The 16863-nt window shown below is 33.3% G+C and overlaps 1 protein-coding gene across 1 annotated transcript in view; it reads left to right on the forward strand.

The window, feature by feature from the left end:
* CCDC178 (coiled-coil domain containing 178) overlaps positions 1-16863 on the forward strand; it is a 179386-nt gene that overhangs the window by 32419 nt on the left and 130104 nt on the right. Inside the window, 8 exon segments of the mRNA XM_050328908.1 lie at positions 1226-1277; positions 1343-1470; positions 6184-6282; positions 6285-6385; positions 9208-9299; positions 9302-9396; positions 9398-9427; positions 11087-11146. Of these exon segments, the coding sequence (XP_050184865.1) occupies positions 1226-1277; positions 1343-1470; positions 6184-6282; positions 6285-6385; positions 9208-9299; positions 9302-9396; positions 9398-9427; positions 11087-11146 (657 nt within the window).

Consider the following 16863-nt stretch of genomic DNA (forward strand, 5'->3'; position numbering starts at 1 on the left):
TTTCGTTAGTGATGTAAACAGAATAAATTTAATTACATAACAGTAGAAGCAACTAAGTGAAGTTAATTTTGGTCTTAAAATCTGAACTTCTGTGTGGGGCTTCAGAGTATAAGAAAGATATAAAGTCCATATATGCTTTGTTAGGATTGTGCTGTGCAGGCATCCTGTGAAGGTTTCTGGCTCTCTAAACAGGCAGAGCAAGATTCTATGAAATAGGTTTTGTTATTCATTTTAGTGGGCTGTCTTTTCAAACAATGTATTGCAAACCATCTCTTCCATTCCAGTAAGGCTCTTTATGATAAAATTAAATTAAAAGAACCTTACGTGGCATAAAAACTTTTAATGTTTTAAGCTGTTACTTTAATTAAAACATGGAGATTATTCTTAAAAAAAAACCCCAAACCCAAAAAACCCAAACAAATCCACATATATGAAGGTTTTCTGGTTCTCTTTACTGTTTAATCCATATTATTGTTATTTTTGGTTCATCTCCAAGGCACATTGAAACATTGTATACCCCTGAACTTAATTAGGTTAACATTTCATGTTTGTAGGACAGCTTTTTAGATTTTGTAATGGCTCTACTGTGAGGTTTCAGTATCTTGTTCTGGTTTCTGACACCTCTGCAATCAGGTTCCTATTCTATGTATTAATTCAATAGTTAACATTCCATAGTGTGACACGGAATCATTTATTTATGTAGTTATAAGGCTAATTGTGAAATCCACATGTTCTTGTAAAACAGTTCATTTATGTCATGTAGCTTTAAATTCCCATCACGGGAATTACTTCCTGAACTTCACCCCTTCATAAGGTTGAAGCAAACATTTGCTGGAACTAAGTATTGTGTACATAAGAGTAGACTAAGCTTGTCTCTAAGGCCTTGTGACCTTTTCGATTTTTGCTCTGGGTGTTTCTATAGTAGCTGTCACCTTTGCCTTTTTGGGTTGTGATTTTTTTTTTGTTTGAACAAAATCCTTGCTGAGGACTAATGTAAAATCATAAAAATGGATTCATTTGGGATTAATTATGTAAAATTAGTTGTAGTAAATTGTATTTTGACCCTAGCCCTCTTTATCGTATCTCTTGTCTTTGAAAATATTCCCTCATGTTCTACAGCATTTTTTCATCTCCTTCCTTGTATTTGAGATTGTATTTAAAAACGATAAGGTTTCGAGCAAATTGTGTGCATAGTAACAGATGTAGCTCTTATATTCTCTGGTAGTCAATTTCAAGACCAACGCTGACAAACTTGCAAATTAAAGGAAGAAAATCAGGTATGAGAAAATCTGATTTCAGCCCGCATGTTTAGGAACCTTCTGTGTTCTCTTTCTTTCTCCAGGCAAGAACAAGTGGAACACCACAAGGTGACATAGCTGTGCTTTTGTAAATACTCCGTTATGCTGTATTAATAAAATTATGCAGCAAATTCAAGAGTTAGAATTAAAGGAGGAAAATTGCTTTCAACAGGTACATTTATGGTTGAAAATGGTCAAGTGCTTTTTATCTTCATAGGAACATGCATAGTTAATTATGATTACTGTGTTGATTTTTATAAAATTTTTAACTTCATATCTTATGTACTCCCCAAAAATAGTGCCCAGGAAATTAATTTACTAGTCGTGATATATTTTTAATGCACTTAACAGTATTGGCAAATGGAACTATCTTATTACAATAAATATAGTACAATATTATAATGTAATGTCTTTGTATCATAAAGATTAATAGATTCATGTATGATGATTCAGAGTCAAACTGATTCAGTGATATCATCTGCAAAATAGTTTTGGTTACTAATCTTGAGTAGATAGTCAAATGGAGCTGTGTGCCATTTTCTGTCATTTACAGTAAGAAATGTTTTTTCATGAGCAGTACTTAACAAGTCCTTGATTGAAAAGTTTCTTTAACATGGAAAGACGTGAAAATGTTGTGGTTCTTTCTATAGCTGTACAAGATGTTTTCTTAGCCTATACAGATTCACACAAGGGAATAGAAGCAAGAATAAAGGAAAGTTAAAAAATGGGTAGGTAGATGAAGAAACAGCCCTATATATATATATATATATATATATATATATATATATATATATATATAATTTTAAAGTATTGTAGAAGCTTCCCATTAGCTCCTCTGAGAACATGATTAGTATAATTTAAATAATTCACTTTTACTGGAAAAGTGTTTCCCAAATGTTAATAAATTTTGCATATGTCTACACTGCAGCAAGAAGATCTGATAGCTGCCTGCACAGAGAAGTTATATTTAAATAATTTATCTGCAATACTGGCAGTAGTGTCATCATAGCAGCACATCAGTAAAGCTGTCTTAGATTAGTATTCCACAAATGCTGTTAAATACTTTGCAGGGAAATTTCTGCAACTGCAACAGAGATGCTAGAAGAATCCAAGGTACATGAACTACAGTCACATCTTAATTTAAAGTATAGGCATTATTTTGATTTGAAAATTTATATTGCCTCATTCACCTTTGTTTAATATAATGTGAAAACAGTGGAATTATTTCAGTGTCATATTTTTGTCATCAATATGCATGAACTGGGTTGACATATCCAGATGTTTATTCATTTTAATGTTAGCTTAACTTGTTTCTCTAAGTCTCATGCATATTTTCCACATCTTTTCTAAGTTCTTGTTACTAAATATACAAAGATTCAAAATAGCCTGAGTCCTTTGGATGGTGACATCAATTTACTCTTATTTCAGCTTGACAAAACAATGGGAGATAAGTAATTAAGAAAGGGAGTAGGAAAAAAGTTTGAATGAAATGGCTATTTCTTCATCACATGCTGTAATAACATGGGAAAAAACTCCAAGATTTTAAAATTGTTTTCTTTTCTGGGTTTTCTATAATTCATACCATTATTAAATGCATGATTTTTGTGTTTTCAGGGTAGTTTGCTAGCTATTTATGGTTAGTTCAAAAAACTTTTTGTGTTTGAGTGACAAAGTTCCCTTAAATCTCACTCTAGTGTTGATAACTGTGTATCTTTAAAGTTAGAGAGTGAGAGAGGATGCTTGTTAAAATCAAAATAGAACATAGATCCTAAATGAAAAAGAGCACATTAAAGAATTGCGCTATTTTTTTCTAGATACTGGAGATATCTAGAACATATACAGAGTTTAGAAAGGTTATAAAATTAAAATTAATTTATAAATGTAAATTTAAAATGGAATTTTGAAACTAAAAATTCATGCAGTTTTTTTCTAAATTTTACATGTTTTTTTTCCTAAGCCTAGGATACAGTACAAGACAATACAATACAGGTATATATAAAAGCCAGGTACTCAGAAAGTACACAAAATAATTCTGAGTCTGTGACTTTAAATTTCTCTTGATGCAAGGTACTTTATGACATAGTTCTAGTTACATTCTACTCTTCAGACTCCTCTTTTAATCTTTGTATCTCATGCACTGAGCTTGCTGTCCTGGCTGTTTTGCTCAACAAACCCTGTATTTCCCTGCATACTTTTACTTCATGTAAGAGACATCTATGAGTTATTCTGTGTTTACCTACTTATCCAATTCCTGTTTATCCAACTCCTGCTTCTGTATCTAATTTGATATCTCTTCAGGTCCCAGTTTTCCTGCCCAATATCTTCCTATTTCCTATTACTGCACAGATTTTTTTTCTTATTCCCTGTACTTTTGATGTATTTTCTGTTGATCTAGGAAGACTTCAGTAGTATTTCTCTCAGTCTGTTTTTGGCGTAGACTTGTTGTCTGATTTTCTTCATGGCAAATGGACTATTTTGTGGAGTTCCTCAAAGTGAAGTTCTTTCAAATATATATATCTTCACACTATGCATGTATGTGTGATGTAACACTGTGACTGCTGGTTCCATTTCATCTTAGCTGCATCCGAGTGACCTGCATGTGCCCTTTAGGCTGTACATGTGGGCATAAGCGGGTGGTAGTTATCTTTCGTTCCTTGTTTTCAGCTCCAGTAGGCTAATGAACCCCTTACATTTTCATGAGAGCTATGATTTGCTTGTGTTCTTCTTTGGTTCCTTGTGTTACTTCTTTCCCCTTCTCACTTACAGATTAATTTTGTCTTGATCTCGTTTCAACAAAGCCCTGCTCATCTCTGCTTTTGGGTCTCTCAAATTTCAAATGCCTATCTGTTTGAATCCAATTTCATCCTTATGCCTTGATTGTATTTTCTTCCTATATCTAAAAAAAAAAAAATCTTCTTTCTTTGTTGTTGACCCTCAACTGTTGAGGGTCTCTTAAACCGATAAAGCTAAACCTATATCTGATGTGCTGTGCAAAGGACCTGTTTCTGCGCAGATAGAGCGCTAGATGCTTCTGCCGCTTAGAAGAGTCTGAAAAGTAAAGCACATATTGCGCCTGCATGTTTAGAACTTGGAAAGAATAACAGTTTTTCTACAACAGTTTCTCTTTGGCAAATTCTTGGTATGAGGACAAAAACTGAAGATCTGTGTAAGTACAAGATGTAAAGAAATCTGTTTCTTGTAATTCTGTAAAGAAATATGAAATGCATTTATGTGGGAATTGTGATATTAATAATTCTTCTGTAAGACTTGCAGTTATTCCATTTAATTATTCCATTTAAGTATCTAAATGTCTAAGATTTAAAAGAGGAAATTTTGACTTAGTGAAAGTAATGTTTATTTAACAAAGCTAATTTAAATTCAGTCATTTTTTTGTGAAAGTGGTTTTTACCCACAGGATAACAAAACAGTTCAATGTTGACTCTGTTGAAGATATCTGGTCGTCATTATCCACTAAGTTGGATTTTAAAGAAGCTGATGTAACTTATGAAGGTAAAAATATTTCATCATACTCAGCTGAGTGATAAAAGTTACTTATCCTCTTTTAGTATGTACTTTGCATTCGTAATAGTGGTCGCTTGTTCCCTGCTCCATGTCTTATGTAAATGATATGAGTATACTTTGAAATCTGTGTGTATCATCTGTCAATCTGAAAGACACATACATTTTAAATGGTATATTAAATATTATTAAGTCATCCTATTTACAAAAAGATAATTTGCATTTCTGTATTTAGATCCATACTGTGTTTTAACCTATCTGGGATTTGAACCAGCTAAACTAATTATGTCGGTTGCTGAAAATTCTAGAATTTTTTTTCCATTTATTTTCTGTAAAACAAATAACTGCATTGCTGTTATGGGGTATTTGTAGCATAATTCCGATAAAGAATTCTGTTTTATACAGTTTGTGTCTTTAGTCAGAGTATACATTTTTTAATTAAGTTTTAAATATTAAAGAGATTATGTGCATCTTTTAAACCAGTGTGCAACCTTTTAAGTACTACTAGCCTGAGGCAATCCCATCTGCAGTAAATTGTGTGATAAAATTTTTGTTGACAGTAGTGAAGCCAAAATTTCACTCCAGATTTTAAATAGTTTTCCTTGTTTTTAATGCTTGCGGTTTTTAATCAAAATAATTTAGGGAATCAAAGCAGAAATGTCTTGGACTCTGATATAACTCCCATTTTTTTATAGATCAGGGCAATGGATGATGACCTGAAAGAATCTTTTATTAAAAAAAAAAAACAAAACAAACCAAAAAAAACCAAAAAACAACCAACAAAAACCAAAACAAAAAAAAAAAACCCCAGGCGTTTTTCATACCCATATTTCACAGAATGGAATGATTTTGTTTATCACAAGCAAAACAGTGCTGTTGAGATATTACACTGAATATTCTTAGGTCTCCAAAGACTTTAGTGGAGTAATTGAAATTAAATAAGTATTCTTGAAAAAACCGAGACAATTACAAACTTGTATTGTTATTTGGATGATTACTTACCCAAGCAAAGAGGCAAAGATGAAAATTTTGTGCCAAGGATATTAATACATTTTTGTTGCATTTTGCACTGGAATTAAGCTGGAGGAAAATGATACTGAAAGTTAACATAACTGAAAGTTATGTTTGTAACCAGTTGTGCTTGCTTTGATAGAGGTGAAGAGGCTAGCTTTATTCTGAGGAAGAAGTTGGAATTAAGAGTGTGTGTTTAAGCCTTCGTAAGGAACAATTATAATGTATTTTTAAAGACAGAAATTTAACCAGTTGTGCTTGCTATGAACAGGCCAACTTGCTGTTGAGAATGTAGTTCGACTAAAGAGCATATGATTAAGCTTTCATAAAAAATATTTTTAATGTATTTTTAAAGATGGGAAAGACGTTAACTTTGAAGCAGGAAACAGAAGCTTTGCTATTGGAAGTTACTGAGCTAATTAAGCAGCTGGAGGCTGATCGTGAGAGGAGGGAGGAAAAGCTTTGGAGTTGGAGAAATAGTGAAGGAAAAAGCTTGGCATGAAAATTGATTGTATGTCACTTTGGAGGCTTCAGCAACTCCTCACAGACATACAGAAAGGTATTAGTATTGAAACTAAGAATATTTGTTATTTTTCAGTCAATTCATTACTGAGAGAAAGAATTATGATATGACTACAGTTGTGTTTACTCTAATAGGAGTACAATATTTACTCTTCTGAATTTGGTATACTTGAATAAATATCTGGAAAAAAAGAGAAAAGTATGAGAAATAATATAAGTGAAAGGAAGACACTTGAGATGATAATAAATATTATGTTTGGGGCAAGAAATAAGAAACTGAAACATAATTCTAAAAAAATGCATTTGAATTACATTATAGATTAAACCAGAAACAAATAAACAATTTGTTTTAAGAAAAATTAAACCATGATGAATTTGAACAAAGTACTCAAGTATTTAATAGATGTTGACATAACCATTGATAGGTATCCTTGAAACCCCAGATTCTGGGGATGTTTACTATGACCTTTTGTGATGAACAAGCATCCACACAGTAGAATTAAAGAAAAAAAGAGGTGGAGAGGATGAAAGGAGCTATTTAGCAATTTGCTGTTTGTGTTCTGGCTCATGGGCAGAAGCAGGTACTCTCTGAACTTAGGCTTTTAGAAAAGCAGTGTAATTTATCACAGCACATTCCTGAATATAAAATCACGACTGTACTCTAGTGCATATTCTGGTGCACATCACCCTGAGGTTTTTGAGAAATATCTCACAGTCTAGAGTGTGGTGACAGTGCAAGAGTCCATAACTGTGTTTACTGATGGGTAAACATTAAGAGAAGATCAGTGTATAATGAAGGCAAGACAGTCCCAAATGCTTCCTCCCTTTGTCCACGAAGGAAAAATGTCAGATAGTGCACATCCTTAACAATATATGAGAAAAATATTTGTTTGTTTGTTTCAGCCAATGGCTAACTCTTGACTTGGAAATTAGAAACCTGTGTTAAGGTGCTACCAGTTTGCAGAGATTGCTTTTCTTAAAAGCAATTGCCTCATAAGGACAATTTAGGATGCCTTAAAAAGAGAGGAAGACATTGAATAAACAATCAGAACTAAAAATCATTGACAGGATAGAAAATGCTTTCTGGAACAAATCCTGTGGCAACTGAAAGGTCAGTTTTATAGAAGTAAAGAAATGCAATAAGAGAAGGTTGGTAATGTAATCTTCATTCTTCAGCACAGTGGTTCAGGATTTTTGCTGCAGAGGTGTTACTTTTTACTTTTGATGTTCTTACCTATAGTGAATGCAGCTGTAAATAATCTTTCTGTGTTGCTATGCATTTCTATTTCTTTTGCTTTACTGTTTAGCATTTTCTATAAATATCAAAAGTTTAGAATAGTCGAATATAATTAGCACATTTTCAATTCTGTTAATATAAGCAGTGATACGGGTTTTTTTTTTTTTTTAAGCAAATAAAGCAGCATGAAATTTGGCTGTGAAAATTGACCAATTTTTTCTCCCTTGATTTATCAGTGGCCTATCAGTATGGTGTCGTGTCCTTGGAGTAAATTTGTAATTTTCAGGATTATAAAATTTCATAATATTATCTATAAGACAAAAAATATGCTAATATGGATTTGAGGAGAAAGAGAAAAGACTCTCAGGGATGTTAAAATTATCCCTAATCTAAGTATTACAAACCCAGGAGATTAATTATGAGTTTGTGTGACCTATTCAGAGTAGACACTGAATCTTGTTATTTCTTCTGACTTACTTTGATTTCCATTGTTCCTAACTCCTGCTGCATCTGTGTCCTGTAGTGCACTCAGGTAATTACAGTGATGTAAATTGTGATGATTAAATAAAACCTATCTTCAGAAATTACCTTCTCTGAAGTAGAACAAAAGTTCAGTGTAAACCACGTTTTATTCATCGTAATGTTAGACATCACTTTGTATGATGAAGACAAACCACTTTGCAATGTCTTTCTAAATTTTAGTAGAAAATTACAATTTTGTGAATTTGTGATTTATGTCTTGTTAACACAGCAAAATTTATCAACTGTTAAGGGACTTCATTGAATATTCCACAGCTACTTTCAGAAGTATTTTTTACATCAGTAAAACATGCTTCTCTCTCTCACTCAAAAGATGTTATCTGATTTTTTTTCTCATCTGATAATTCTACTTTACTTTCCCTACTTTCATAGGAATAAGTTTTCCATCAGCTGCTACATAACACCGTCTCTAATAAGTTTTTTTTTTCCTTAACAAGATATAATGTATGGTCTTATTCGGCAACCAGTGGTCTAGAGACATATTTTCTTGTAAAGACCCATTGGAAATTTATACTAAAGTCAGAAAATTAAATGCAGCAAACTGAATTAAGACTGACATACTTCTGTGTGGCAACATGAATATGTTTTGTTTGTTTGAGCTTGTATCCTTAGTTTAGCTTTTTTGAAACCGTGTTTAGTTCAGGAAGTGTCCCTGAACTAAAAACAGTTTTCTTATTAAAAGGATGTTGGATCTATACTTGGTCTGTTCTTCCTGTGCATCAACATATGTCATACTTCAACATAGCTGGAGGCTAGGAAGCTTGGTAAAGCTGTTCTTGTGTCATAATAGCCTCCTCTAGACATGCCTTAAGGCTAGATGTTTTCATTTCCTTCATAAACCAAAACCACCCCTGGCTTTGAACATTTGCTTGATTTACATACTAGGATAATTAAGTATGAGTTTATAAAACAGTTCTAATCCTAATGCAGTATTTGGTAATCTTTTGTAACCAATGTCCTTTCTTGGCCTTCAAAGTAGTCCACAGTTTTAGCATTATGATAACATGTTTCCTAATCTCACTAGGTATTCTTGTTGTCATTCACATACTCACATTTTGTTGTGCTAATTATCTTTTTAACGGAATATGAAATGTGTGTTCAAGACACCTTGGAGCTACGATGGCATTTTCATAGTAAAAGCTGTCAGCTGCCACAGGTACAGAACCAAATACTTAAGAAACAGCCAACAGAGTGATTTGGGAGGATATAGACTCCACGAAGAAACACAGCCCTCTGCTGGAAGAAAAGTTGAATCTAGAGGGTGAAATATCTGAAGGATATGTTACTGCTGTGTGAAAAGGTAACTACAAACTATATGAAGATGTTTCTTTTAGAACCTTTCCACTGCATATGTTCAAACCCTTTCAGAAAACAACAGTCTTTTGGAAGTATAAAAGTCTGTTTTAAATTTAGTATGCACAGACTGTGGACCTTGTGCCCATACCACTACATACAGGCACTCAGTGCAGACAGAATCCAGGGAGGATAATGCTCTTGGCCTTTAACAAATGTCTCTTAAGCATATGTGGAATGTAATTCTAACTTAATAAGTTGATTTCATGGGGGATTTTTCATGGGAAAGATAGAAGGCACATATCTGATATTTGCAGAGATTCTGCTTACATTTCTCACAGACAACTGTGTTTCAGAATATGGAGATGTCAAAAAAAAGTTTGCAAGATTCAATTATTCTTAGGTACTAATGTACATTTTTCCTAATTTATTTGTTTATGGTATTTATTGATTGTAATATGGATAATAACATATTATTTTTATAATAAATGCCTACTGTCAGGCCAAAATACTTCTAAAATAAAAAAGTTAATTGCCTTTTACACAAATAGTATGACAATTATCATGAATCAGTTCTAACTTATGAAACAGCTCACAGTCCTATCAGTGCTATGAGATATATTTGAAATACTAATTAAAAACCAAGTTGGTAACTTTTTTTAATTTTATAACCTTTTTTCTTTAATACCTTAAAATATATTGTATGCAGTTAAAATATTGAGATCTACTAAAATACAACTCCGCAAGTAGACCTAAAATATTTTTTCCTAAAGGCTATTTTGAATAAATACTTTTTCAGAGTAGTTTTTTCTGCATATCATAAGAAGATAGATTTGGTGTTACTGTATTTATATCTATATATTTATGAGCACTTATATATTTGTGTTTATCTTATTTGTATATTTAATTTCAACAGAATTTCTAATTGCCAAGTAAATTATCTGTGGCTTTTATTGTGCTACAATTCATGTAGTTAGTTACTCAGCTTTGGTTTTTCCTCCCACAGCCTTAAAAAAGCAGATGATATTTAGTTTTGTTTGCAATTAAACAATTATTTATTCTTCCATCTCTTTTTTAAAATCCAGAGAACTAGTTTAAGCAGTAACATGCTAGATTATAATAAATATTTGATATGATTTTATTTGTTTATATTTGTAATATTTTAAGAAGCAGAGACAACAGACGTGCATATCTCTATTCGAGAGTTGTTACAATCTGAGCGTCCCAATACTATTAAAGACATTGAAAATTGCAGTCACTGTCAACATTGTCTCAGGCTCCTTCTTTACAAAGGTGACTGCCAGGCTCAGACAGCCTCTGTTACATGTTTCAGTTATGATTTTGTCAGATTCCTGACTGAAACCTCAGTGGCTTCTTTGCACATTATTTCTTTCTTTCTGCTCCAGAGGTCACTATCTTCCCATGAAAGTAGCCACCTTTTCAAAATGATTCCAAACTTTTGTAACAGAATGAAAAACCTCTTGCTAACATTTCATTATATTATGCAATTTTACAACACGTTCTGTTGTTTTTCCTGGGACTTCACCTTTAAACATCATTTTTTAAACTGGCAAGAATCAGTCAAATCATGAAGTTATATTTTCTTTTAAACATTATGTATGATTTTTATATAACATCTTTCAGAAAACTTGTTTTATTTTCTTAGGTATCAAAAATATACAGTGATGTTCATTGGGAATTGATGGAAATACAAAAGGCAATGAAAAGAACTAACCTTTAGATTATCAAGTAGGGCAATAGTAACAATTGCTCACTGCTAATAAACAGTCAGTGACAAGAATTCTCTCCTTTCTATTGCTAAATATACAGACAAGGAGTCAGCACCAAGAGTAACTATGCCAAAGAACAAGAATACCAAGTATTTTGAAATTTGGTAGGAGGTTGCACTCAACTTTGCTCCATATGCCAATGGCTCAATGCCAGGTTTTATTTGGCAAGGTAGCAAGTGACACAGTGACTCTTTTCCATTTGAGGTGAGGAAGGTTTACAGGCATAATTGAAAGACATCAGTAAATTTTCAAAATAAACATGAGCGGCCATAGCAGGTTTTTCAAAAACTCTCCATTGTAATTATGGAGTATATAAATTTCATATAAGTCATGAAATTTGGTCCATCTTATTAATTCAGAACTACTGGGATTCACTGGGAATTTATATGCCGGTTCCATAATTCAACACTCTACCTGAGTTGGGTCAGCATGCACAGTTCTGACATTCCAGAGGGTTAATGTTTTTTAGCCACAGCAGTGGCTAAAAACCTGTCCTGCTCACTGATGCTTCATTCAAGGAAGTAAGACTAATGCTAATGGTTGAGTTTTATGTGCAAACTTTGTAACCTCATTTCAGTAAATGTTAATTTCTCATCCATTTCAAGGGACTGTCCCGTGTAACTCCCATCCCCCGTTTCTTCTAAAGGACCATTTTCATTCAAATTCACTACAGAGTTGGCCTCATTAGTTTACCTAAGAGCTGTAAAGGAGCAATTACAGAGCTGAAGAAAAGTTTCTTGTTACTGAATTTCTTAATTTTTTTTAGGAAATGAGGACTTTGGAAGGGTATCTGTTATCTGAGGATCCATTTATCTTCTCAGGTTAGTGCTACGTCTCTTCAAAATGAAGACACTGCAATTCTCTTACTCCAGGATGTCTGTTTCCGTATACTGATCCACTCAGCTCACAGGAAGTATGGTGAACACAATATACTCCCTGACCATTTGTGGAGAAGAATAATGTTTATTGGATAAACAGTGGAATTTCATAAAGCTCCTGGCAGCAGCATTATATTCCTCAAAGAGACTGGCCATCTGTGTCTGCTAGACAATTGGGTGGTTCTAGAACACTGTGACACCCTTTATGCTTCCAAATGTGACTATGAACTACAAGAGCTACTTTTACCCCCAGCACAGGTAGAATACCTGTAAAAGCTGTTATTCACTTCTGCTCACTGGATGCTTGTTTGCTGAAGATGATTCTCATCTGCATGTATCTAAGAATCTTACACCACATGTCAACCCATCTTTGCCAAGAAAACACTGAACTCTAGAAGTTGTTACTGTCAGAAATAAATGTAGTAATTTTTGTTGTTTACAGGCCAGCAGCATGCTTGCCATACTTTCTAAAAAGACAGAAGGTAAGCAGTCTGAATAATTTATTGTCATGGTTTAACCCCAGTAGGCGGCTGAGCCCCACACAGCCGCCCGCTCGTTCGCTTCTTCTGAGCCAGGATAGTGTGGAGAAGCAGAAGGGTAAAAATGAAAAAACTCATACATTGAAATAAATACAGTTCAATAGAAAAAAACAAAAGACACACACACACAAGCAAAGCAAAACAAGGAATTCATTCATGAGCATTCATCTACCATGGGCAGGTAGGTGTTCAGTAGTCTCCACGAAAGACAAGCTCCATCACGTCTGAGCACATGCTATGAAATATTCCTTTGGTCATTTGGGGTCAGCTGTCCAAGCTGTGTCCCCTCCTAATTCCTTGTGCCATCCAGCCTGCTTGCTGGTGAGGTGAGGTGTAGCCTTTGCTCCGTGTAAACACTGATAACATTCCTGCGTTATCAGCACTGTTTCCAGCACAAACCCAAAACATAGCGCCATACAAGCTACTATAAAGAATATTAAATGTATCCCAGCCAAAACCAGTATACTTATACACAGCTCATTGTAATTCCTGCATTCAGTCAGTGAAATGTCTTTTTTTGATGTACCAAATAGGAACTATTTAGCATGTATGTCAACTGCTTTTGCAATATGTGGAAGAATAAAATACAGTAGAATTTGGGGGTACCTTGGCCCCCTCCATGAAAGGACCCACTCTCAGAGGGCCATAAAGAAGAGGTCATAGTGGCTGTAGACATTTTCTCTTGTTTAAATTTTCTTTTAAGTTATTTCTTCAAGAAATAACTGTAATTACTAAATGTGATTGTTTCACTTAGTGTTTATGGTGCTCAATGCACCACAGTAAAGAGCTGCACCTGATTAAAATGGGGCAGTAAGTTGTATAATTTCCAGTTTCTTTAGATTATAACATGTTGGCAACTTTATTTCAAAAACTGGTTAGTGTTCAGGAACTTGAAACATCTCTTTCAGTCCCACAGAAGGAGTACTTGCTGCCTGCCTCAGAATCTTTACAATTAATAAGCCTTGAAGCACAAATAACGCTGACTTTTGCAAAAACAGAACACTCTTACAGTGTATTTTATGGTAACTATCAACATCAGGAAATCATTACTTTGGCTAATATGGCTGATCCTTTTGATGTCTGCTATCCAGGGGCTATCAGTGCTTGATAGTCAGATAGAGCAAAAACGTTACTGACACATTCCTGAACAAAGGAAGGCTGTTTAGATGCAATAATACTGTTTCTTTAAGATGTTACATCATTGTGGATCTGTTTGTCGTTGGCACTAAACAGCAGAACTAAAGAAGGATCATAGCTCTTTCTGTAATATGTTCATACCTTAATATGGGAGCAGGAGGCATCCTGGGTAACACGAGTTTACTCAAATGATGTTGCTGCTTGAGAACTTCCAGTCTTGCACTCATAAGATGTCTATGCACTTGTAATACAATCCAAACCATCTATGTCTCAGAAAGGATGAGTCAGTGTAGGACTAAAATTTGTATTTTTCTGTAAGAGGAATAGCTTAGCAATACTAGAGATCTAAGTATGTCTCTCTGACTTATTTCTTTTGATTCTGAGCTTTACAGTGAATTTCTTGGCCCTATTTTTATTGCATTCAGGATAATTTTGACATTATATTACAGGTATTTATGCTAATTATGTATATTTTTACCTCTAAGGTAAATTCACCATCAATACATTTATTTTTAGTTACTAAAGCTTAACCTCTTAATTTCAGAGCCTAATTTGCATTCAGGAAAGAATATTAGTACATGAAAAATTAAAATCATAGTCAGAGATATAGCTAAATTGGAAGTATTTTATCATACAAACCCTGAAACCAGAATTTTCTCATAACACTTGTCAAAGCTAGACTGACTTCTGAAAATAATTCTCCAATTATGTCTAAGCAAAAGAAGAGGCGTGTGAAATAATACATTTTTGATGTATATGAGCCTATGAATGCAAGCTTCGTGATGTCTCTACAATGTTTGGAATTTTAATTATAGCTTAAATATGTATATAGAGATGATCTGATCAAATACTCATTATCTCCTCCATGGGTTTCAGCTGAGAGAAATCAGACAACATGGGCCTTGATTCTGTAAGTTGTTAAGTTCATTGCAAACCTCTTGTTGCTTTTAATTATGGGAAAGATCAGGTACTGAGTAAGAAGTATTATCAAAAACGTTGTGTGATTTATTACTATTGTATTCAGATACTCTACAGGTTAGTTTAGTGTTTCACTGGCGTATTCAATGTTCTATCAACTTGTCTGAATTAGAAGCTGCTGGCAAAAATTGTTAGCAATGGTTATAGTGACCATTGCTGGTGGTGATTTTATTATGTAATACCAGAATAAAAAATGTTAAAACTATACTTTCTTTTCTCTTTCTTTCTTTCTTTCTTTCTTTCTTTCTTTCTTTCTTTCTTTCTTTCTTTCTTTCTTTCTTTCTTTCTTTCTTTTTCTTTCTTTCTTTCTTTCTTTCTTTCTTTCTTTCTTTCTTTCTTTCTTTCTTTCTTTCTTTCTTTCTTTCTTTCTTTCTTTCTTTCTTTCTTTCTTTCTTTCTTTCTTTCTTTCTTTCTTTCTTTCTTTCTTTCTTTCTTTCTTTCTTTCTTTCTTTCTTTCTTTCTTTCTTTCTTTCTTTCTTTCTTTCTTTCTTTCTTTCTTTCTTTCTTTCTTTCTTTCTTTCTTTCTTTCTTTCTTTCTTTCTTTCTTTCTTTCTTTCTTTCTTTCTTTCTTTCTTTCTTTCTTTCTTTCTTTTTCTTTCTTTCTTTCTTTCTTTCTTTCTTTCTTTCTTTCTTTCTTTCTTTCTTTCTTTCTTTCTTTCTTTCTTTCTTTCTTTCTTTCTTTCTTTCTTTCTTTCTTTCTTTCTTTCTTTCTTTCTTTCTTTCTTTCTTTCTTTCTTTCTTTCTTTCTTTCTTTCACCATTCCATCCTATACCTATGATTAAACTTTTTTTCCTTATCAATTCTTATTTACAGAGTGGGATCAACAGCTACATGTTTTTGTCCTCTTATAAGGAAATTGCTGTAGTTTGGAAGTCTAAGCCTTAAGAAATACTGCTGTGTATTGTTAACCTTCTTCACTAACCTTCCATGACTTAGCTCTTTGTTCATTCTTCCTTTCTTTTTCCTAAAGCAGCTTTCATTATTTTCAATGTGCTTTCAGAAGACCTCTAAATTTTATGACCTTTTCATGATGTCCTCTGATTCCTTATCATTACTGTGATGTACTTCTCTGAAATAGGTTGAAAGGTAATTAAAACAGTATTCCAAATTAAGCCATGTCACTGACTTAAAGATGAACATATTACTCTCTTTTTTTTCCTAATGTTTTCCATCCCATTTCTTACTTAATTTAATCTTTTTAGCTTCTTCAACTTTGCTAAATATTGAGTAGACCTTCTGCCTGTTTGTGGAAATATATACATATGTTTCTTAATTTAGAACTTTAAAATGTACTTAATTTCTCTGATCTTGTACTTCTTTTTGAGTTTAGACACTAAATGATGTGTATTCTTTTGTTACCCATTTAGTTAGTTTGTCTTTAAGTTTTCCTTAAGATTTTTGTATGGTTTGGCCTTGCCTATTGTAATCACATTATAGGCAGACTTTTAACTGCTCATTGCCCTTTCACATAATTAATAAATATATCAAAGCAACAGGGATGGGATTTTGAGATGCCATGCTGTTGATCTATTCTTTCAATGAAAATTTATCATTTAATCTTAATTCTGCATTTTTTCCTGATATTAGAATTTTTCATCTTGCCTTCTGACTACTTCACCTTTTAAAAGTCTTTCGTGCAAGATTTTGTTCAGTTTCCTCTAGAATTCTGTCACTGTGTCACAGCTGTCAGCTTGCTTAGCAGTTATAGGGCAATATGGGCAGTTTTTCTGTTTTGTTTTGGTAGTCTTGGTGCAAATCAAGGCTCTAGAGACTGTTTCATGTGCAAGAAAGAAAGTGTGGTGTTTTCCTGTAACAAGCCTTTGTTCTGAGGTGTATTAAAATTTCTTTGTTCTTTTGTTCTTTTGAAAGAAGTCATAATGCAAGTAAAATACCCATGATAATAGCAATAGGTAAATAATACCAGAAATTAATCACCTGTACTGACAGAAATATACCATGTATGTTTTCTGTTTCACCTAGTTAGGTGATTTCCTATTCATACCCCGTGACAGTGATGTAGACTGCACCTTGCAACCTATTTTGTGTGACTGTGAACTAAACTAAAAATGCTAATGACAAGGATGTTTTTAGGAATATCAGTATTTGGGGAAAAAAGTAGAA

Source organism: Myiozetetes cayanensis, unplaced genomic scaffold, assembly GCF_022539395.1.
Source record: "Myiozetetes cayanensis isolate MyiCay16 unplaced genomic scaffold, myiCay2020 scf1, whole genome shotgun sequence".
NCBI lineage: Eukaryota > Metazoa > Chordata > Aves > Passeriformes > Tyrannidae > Myiozetetes > Myiozetetes cayanensis.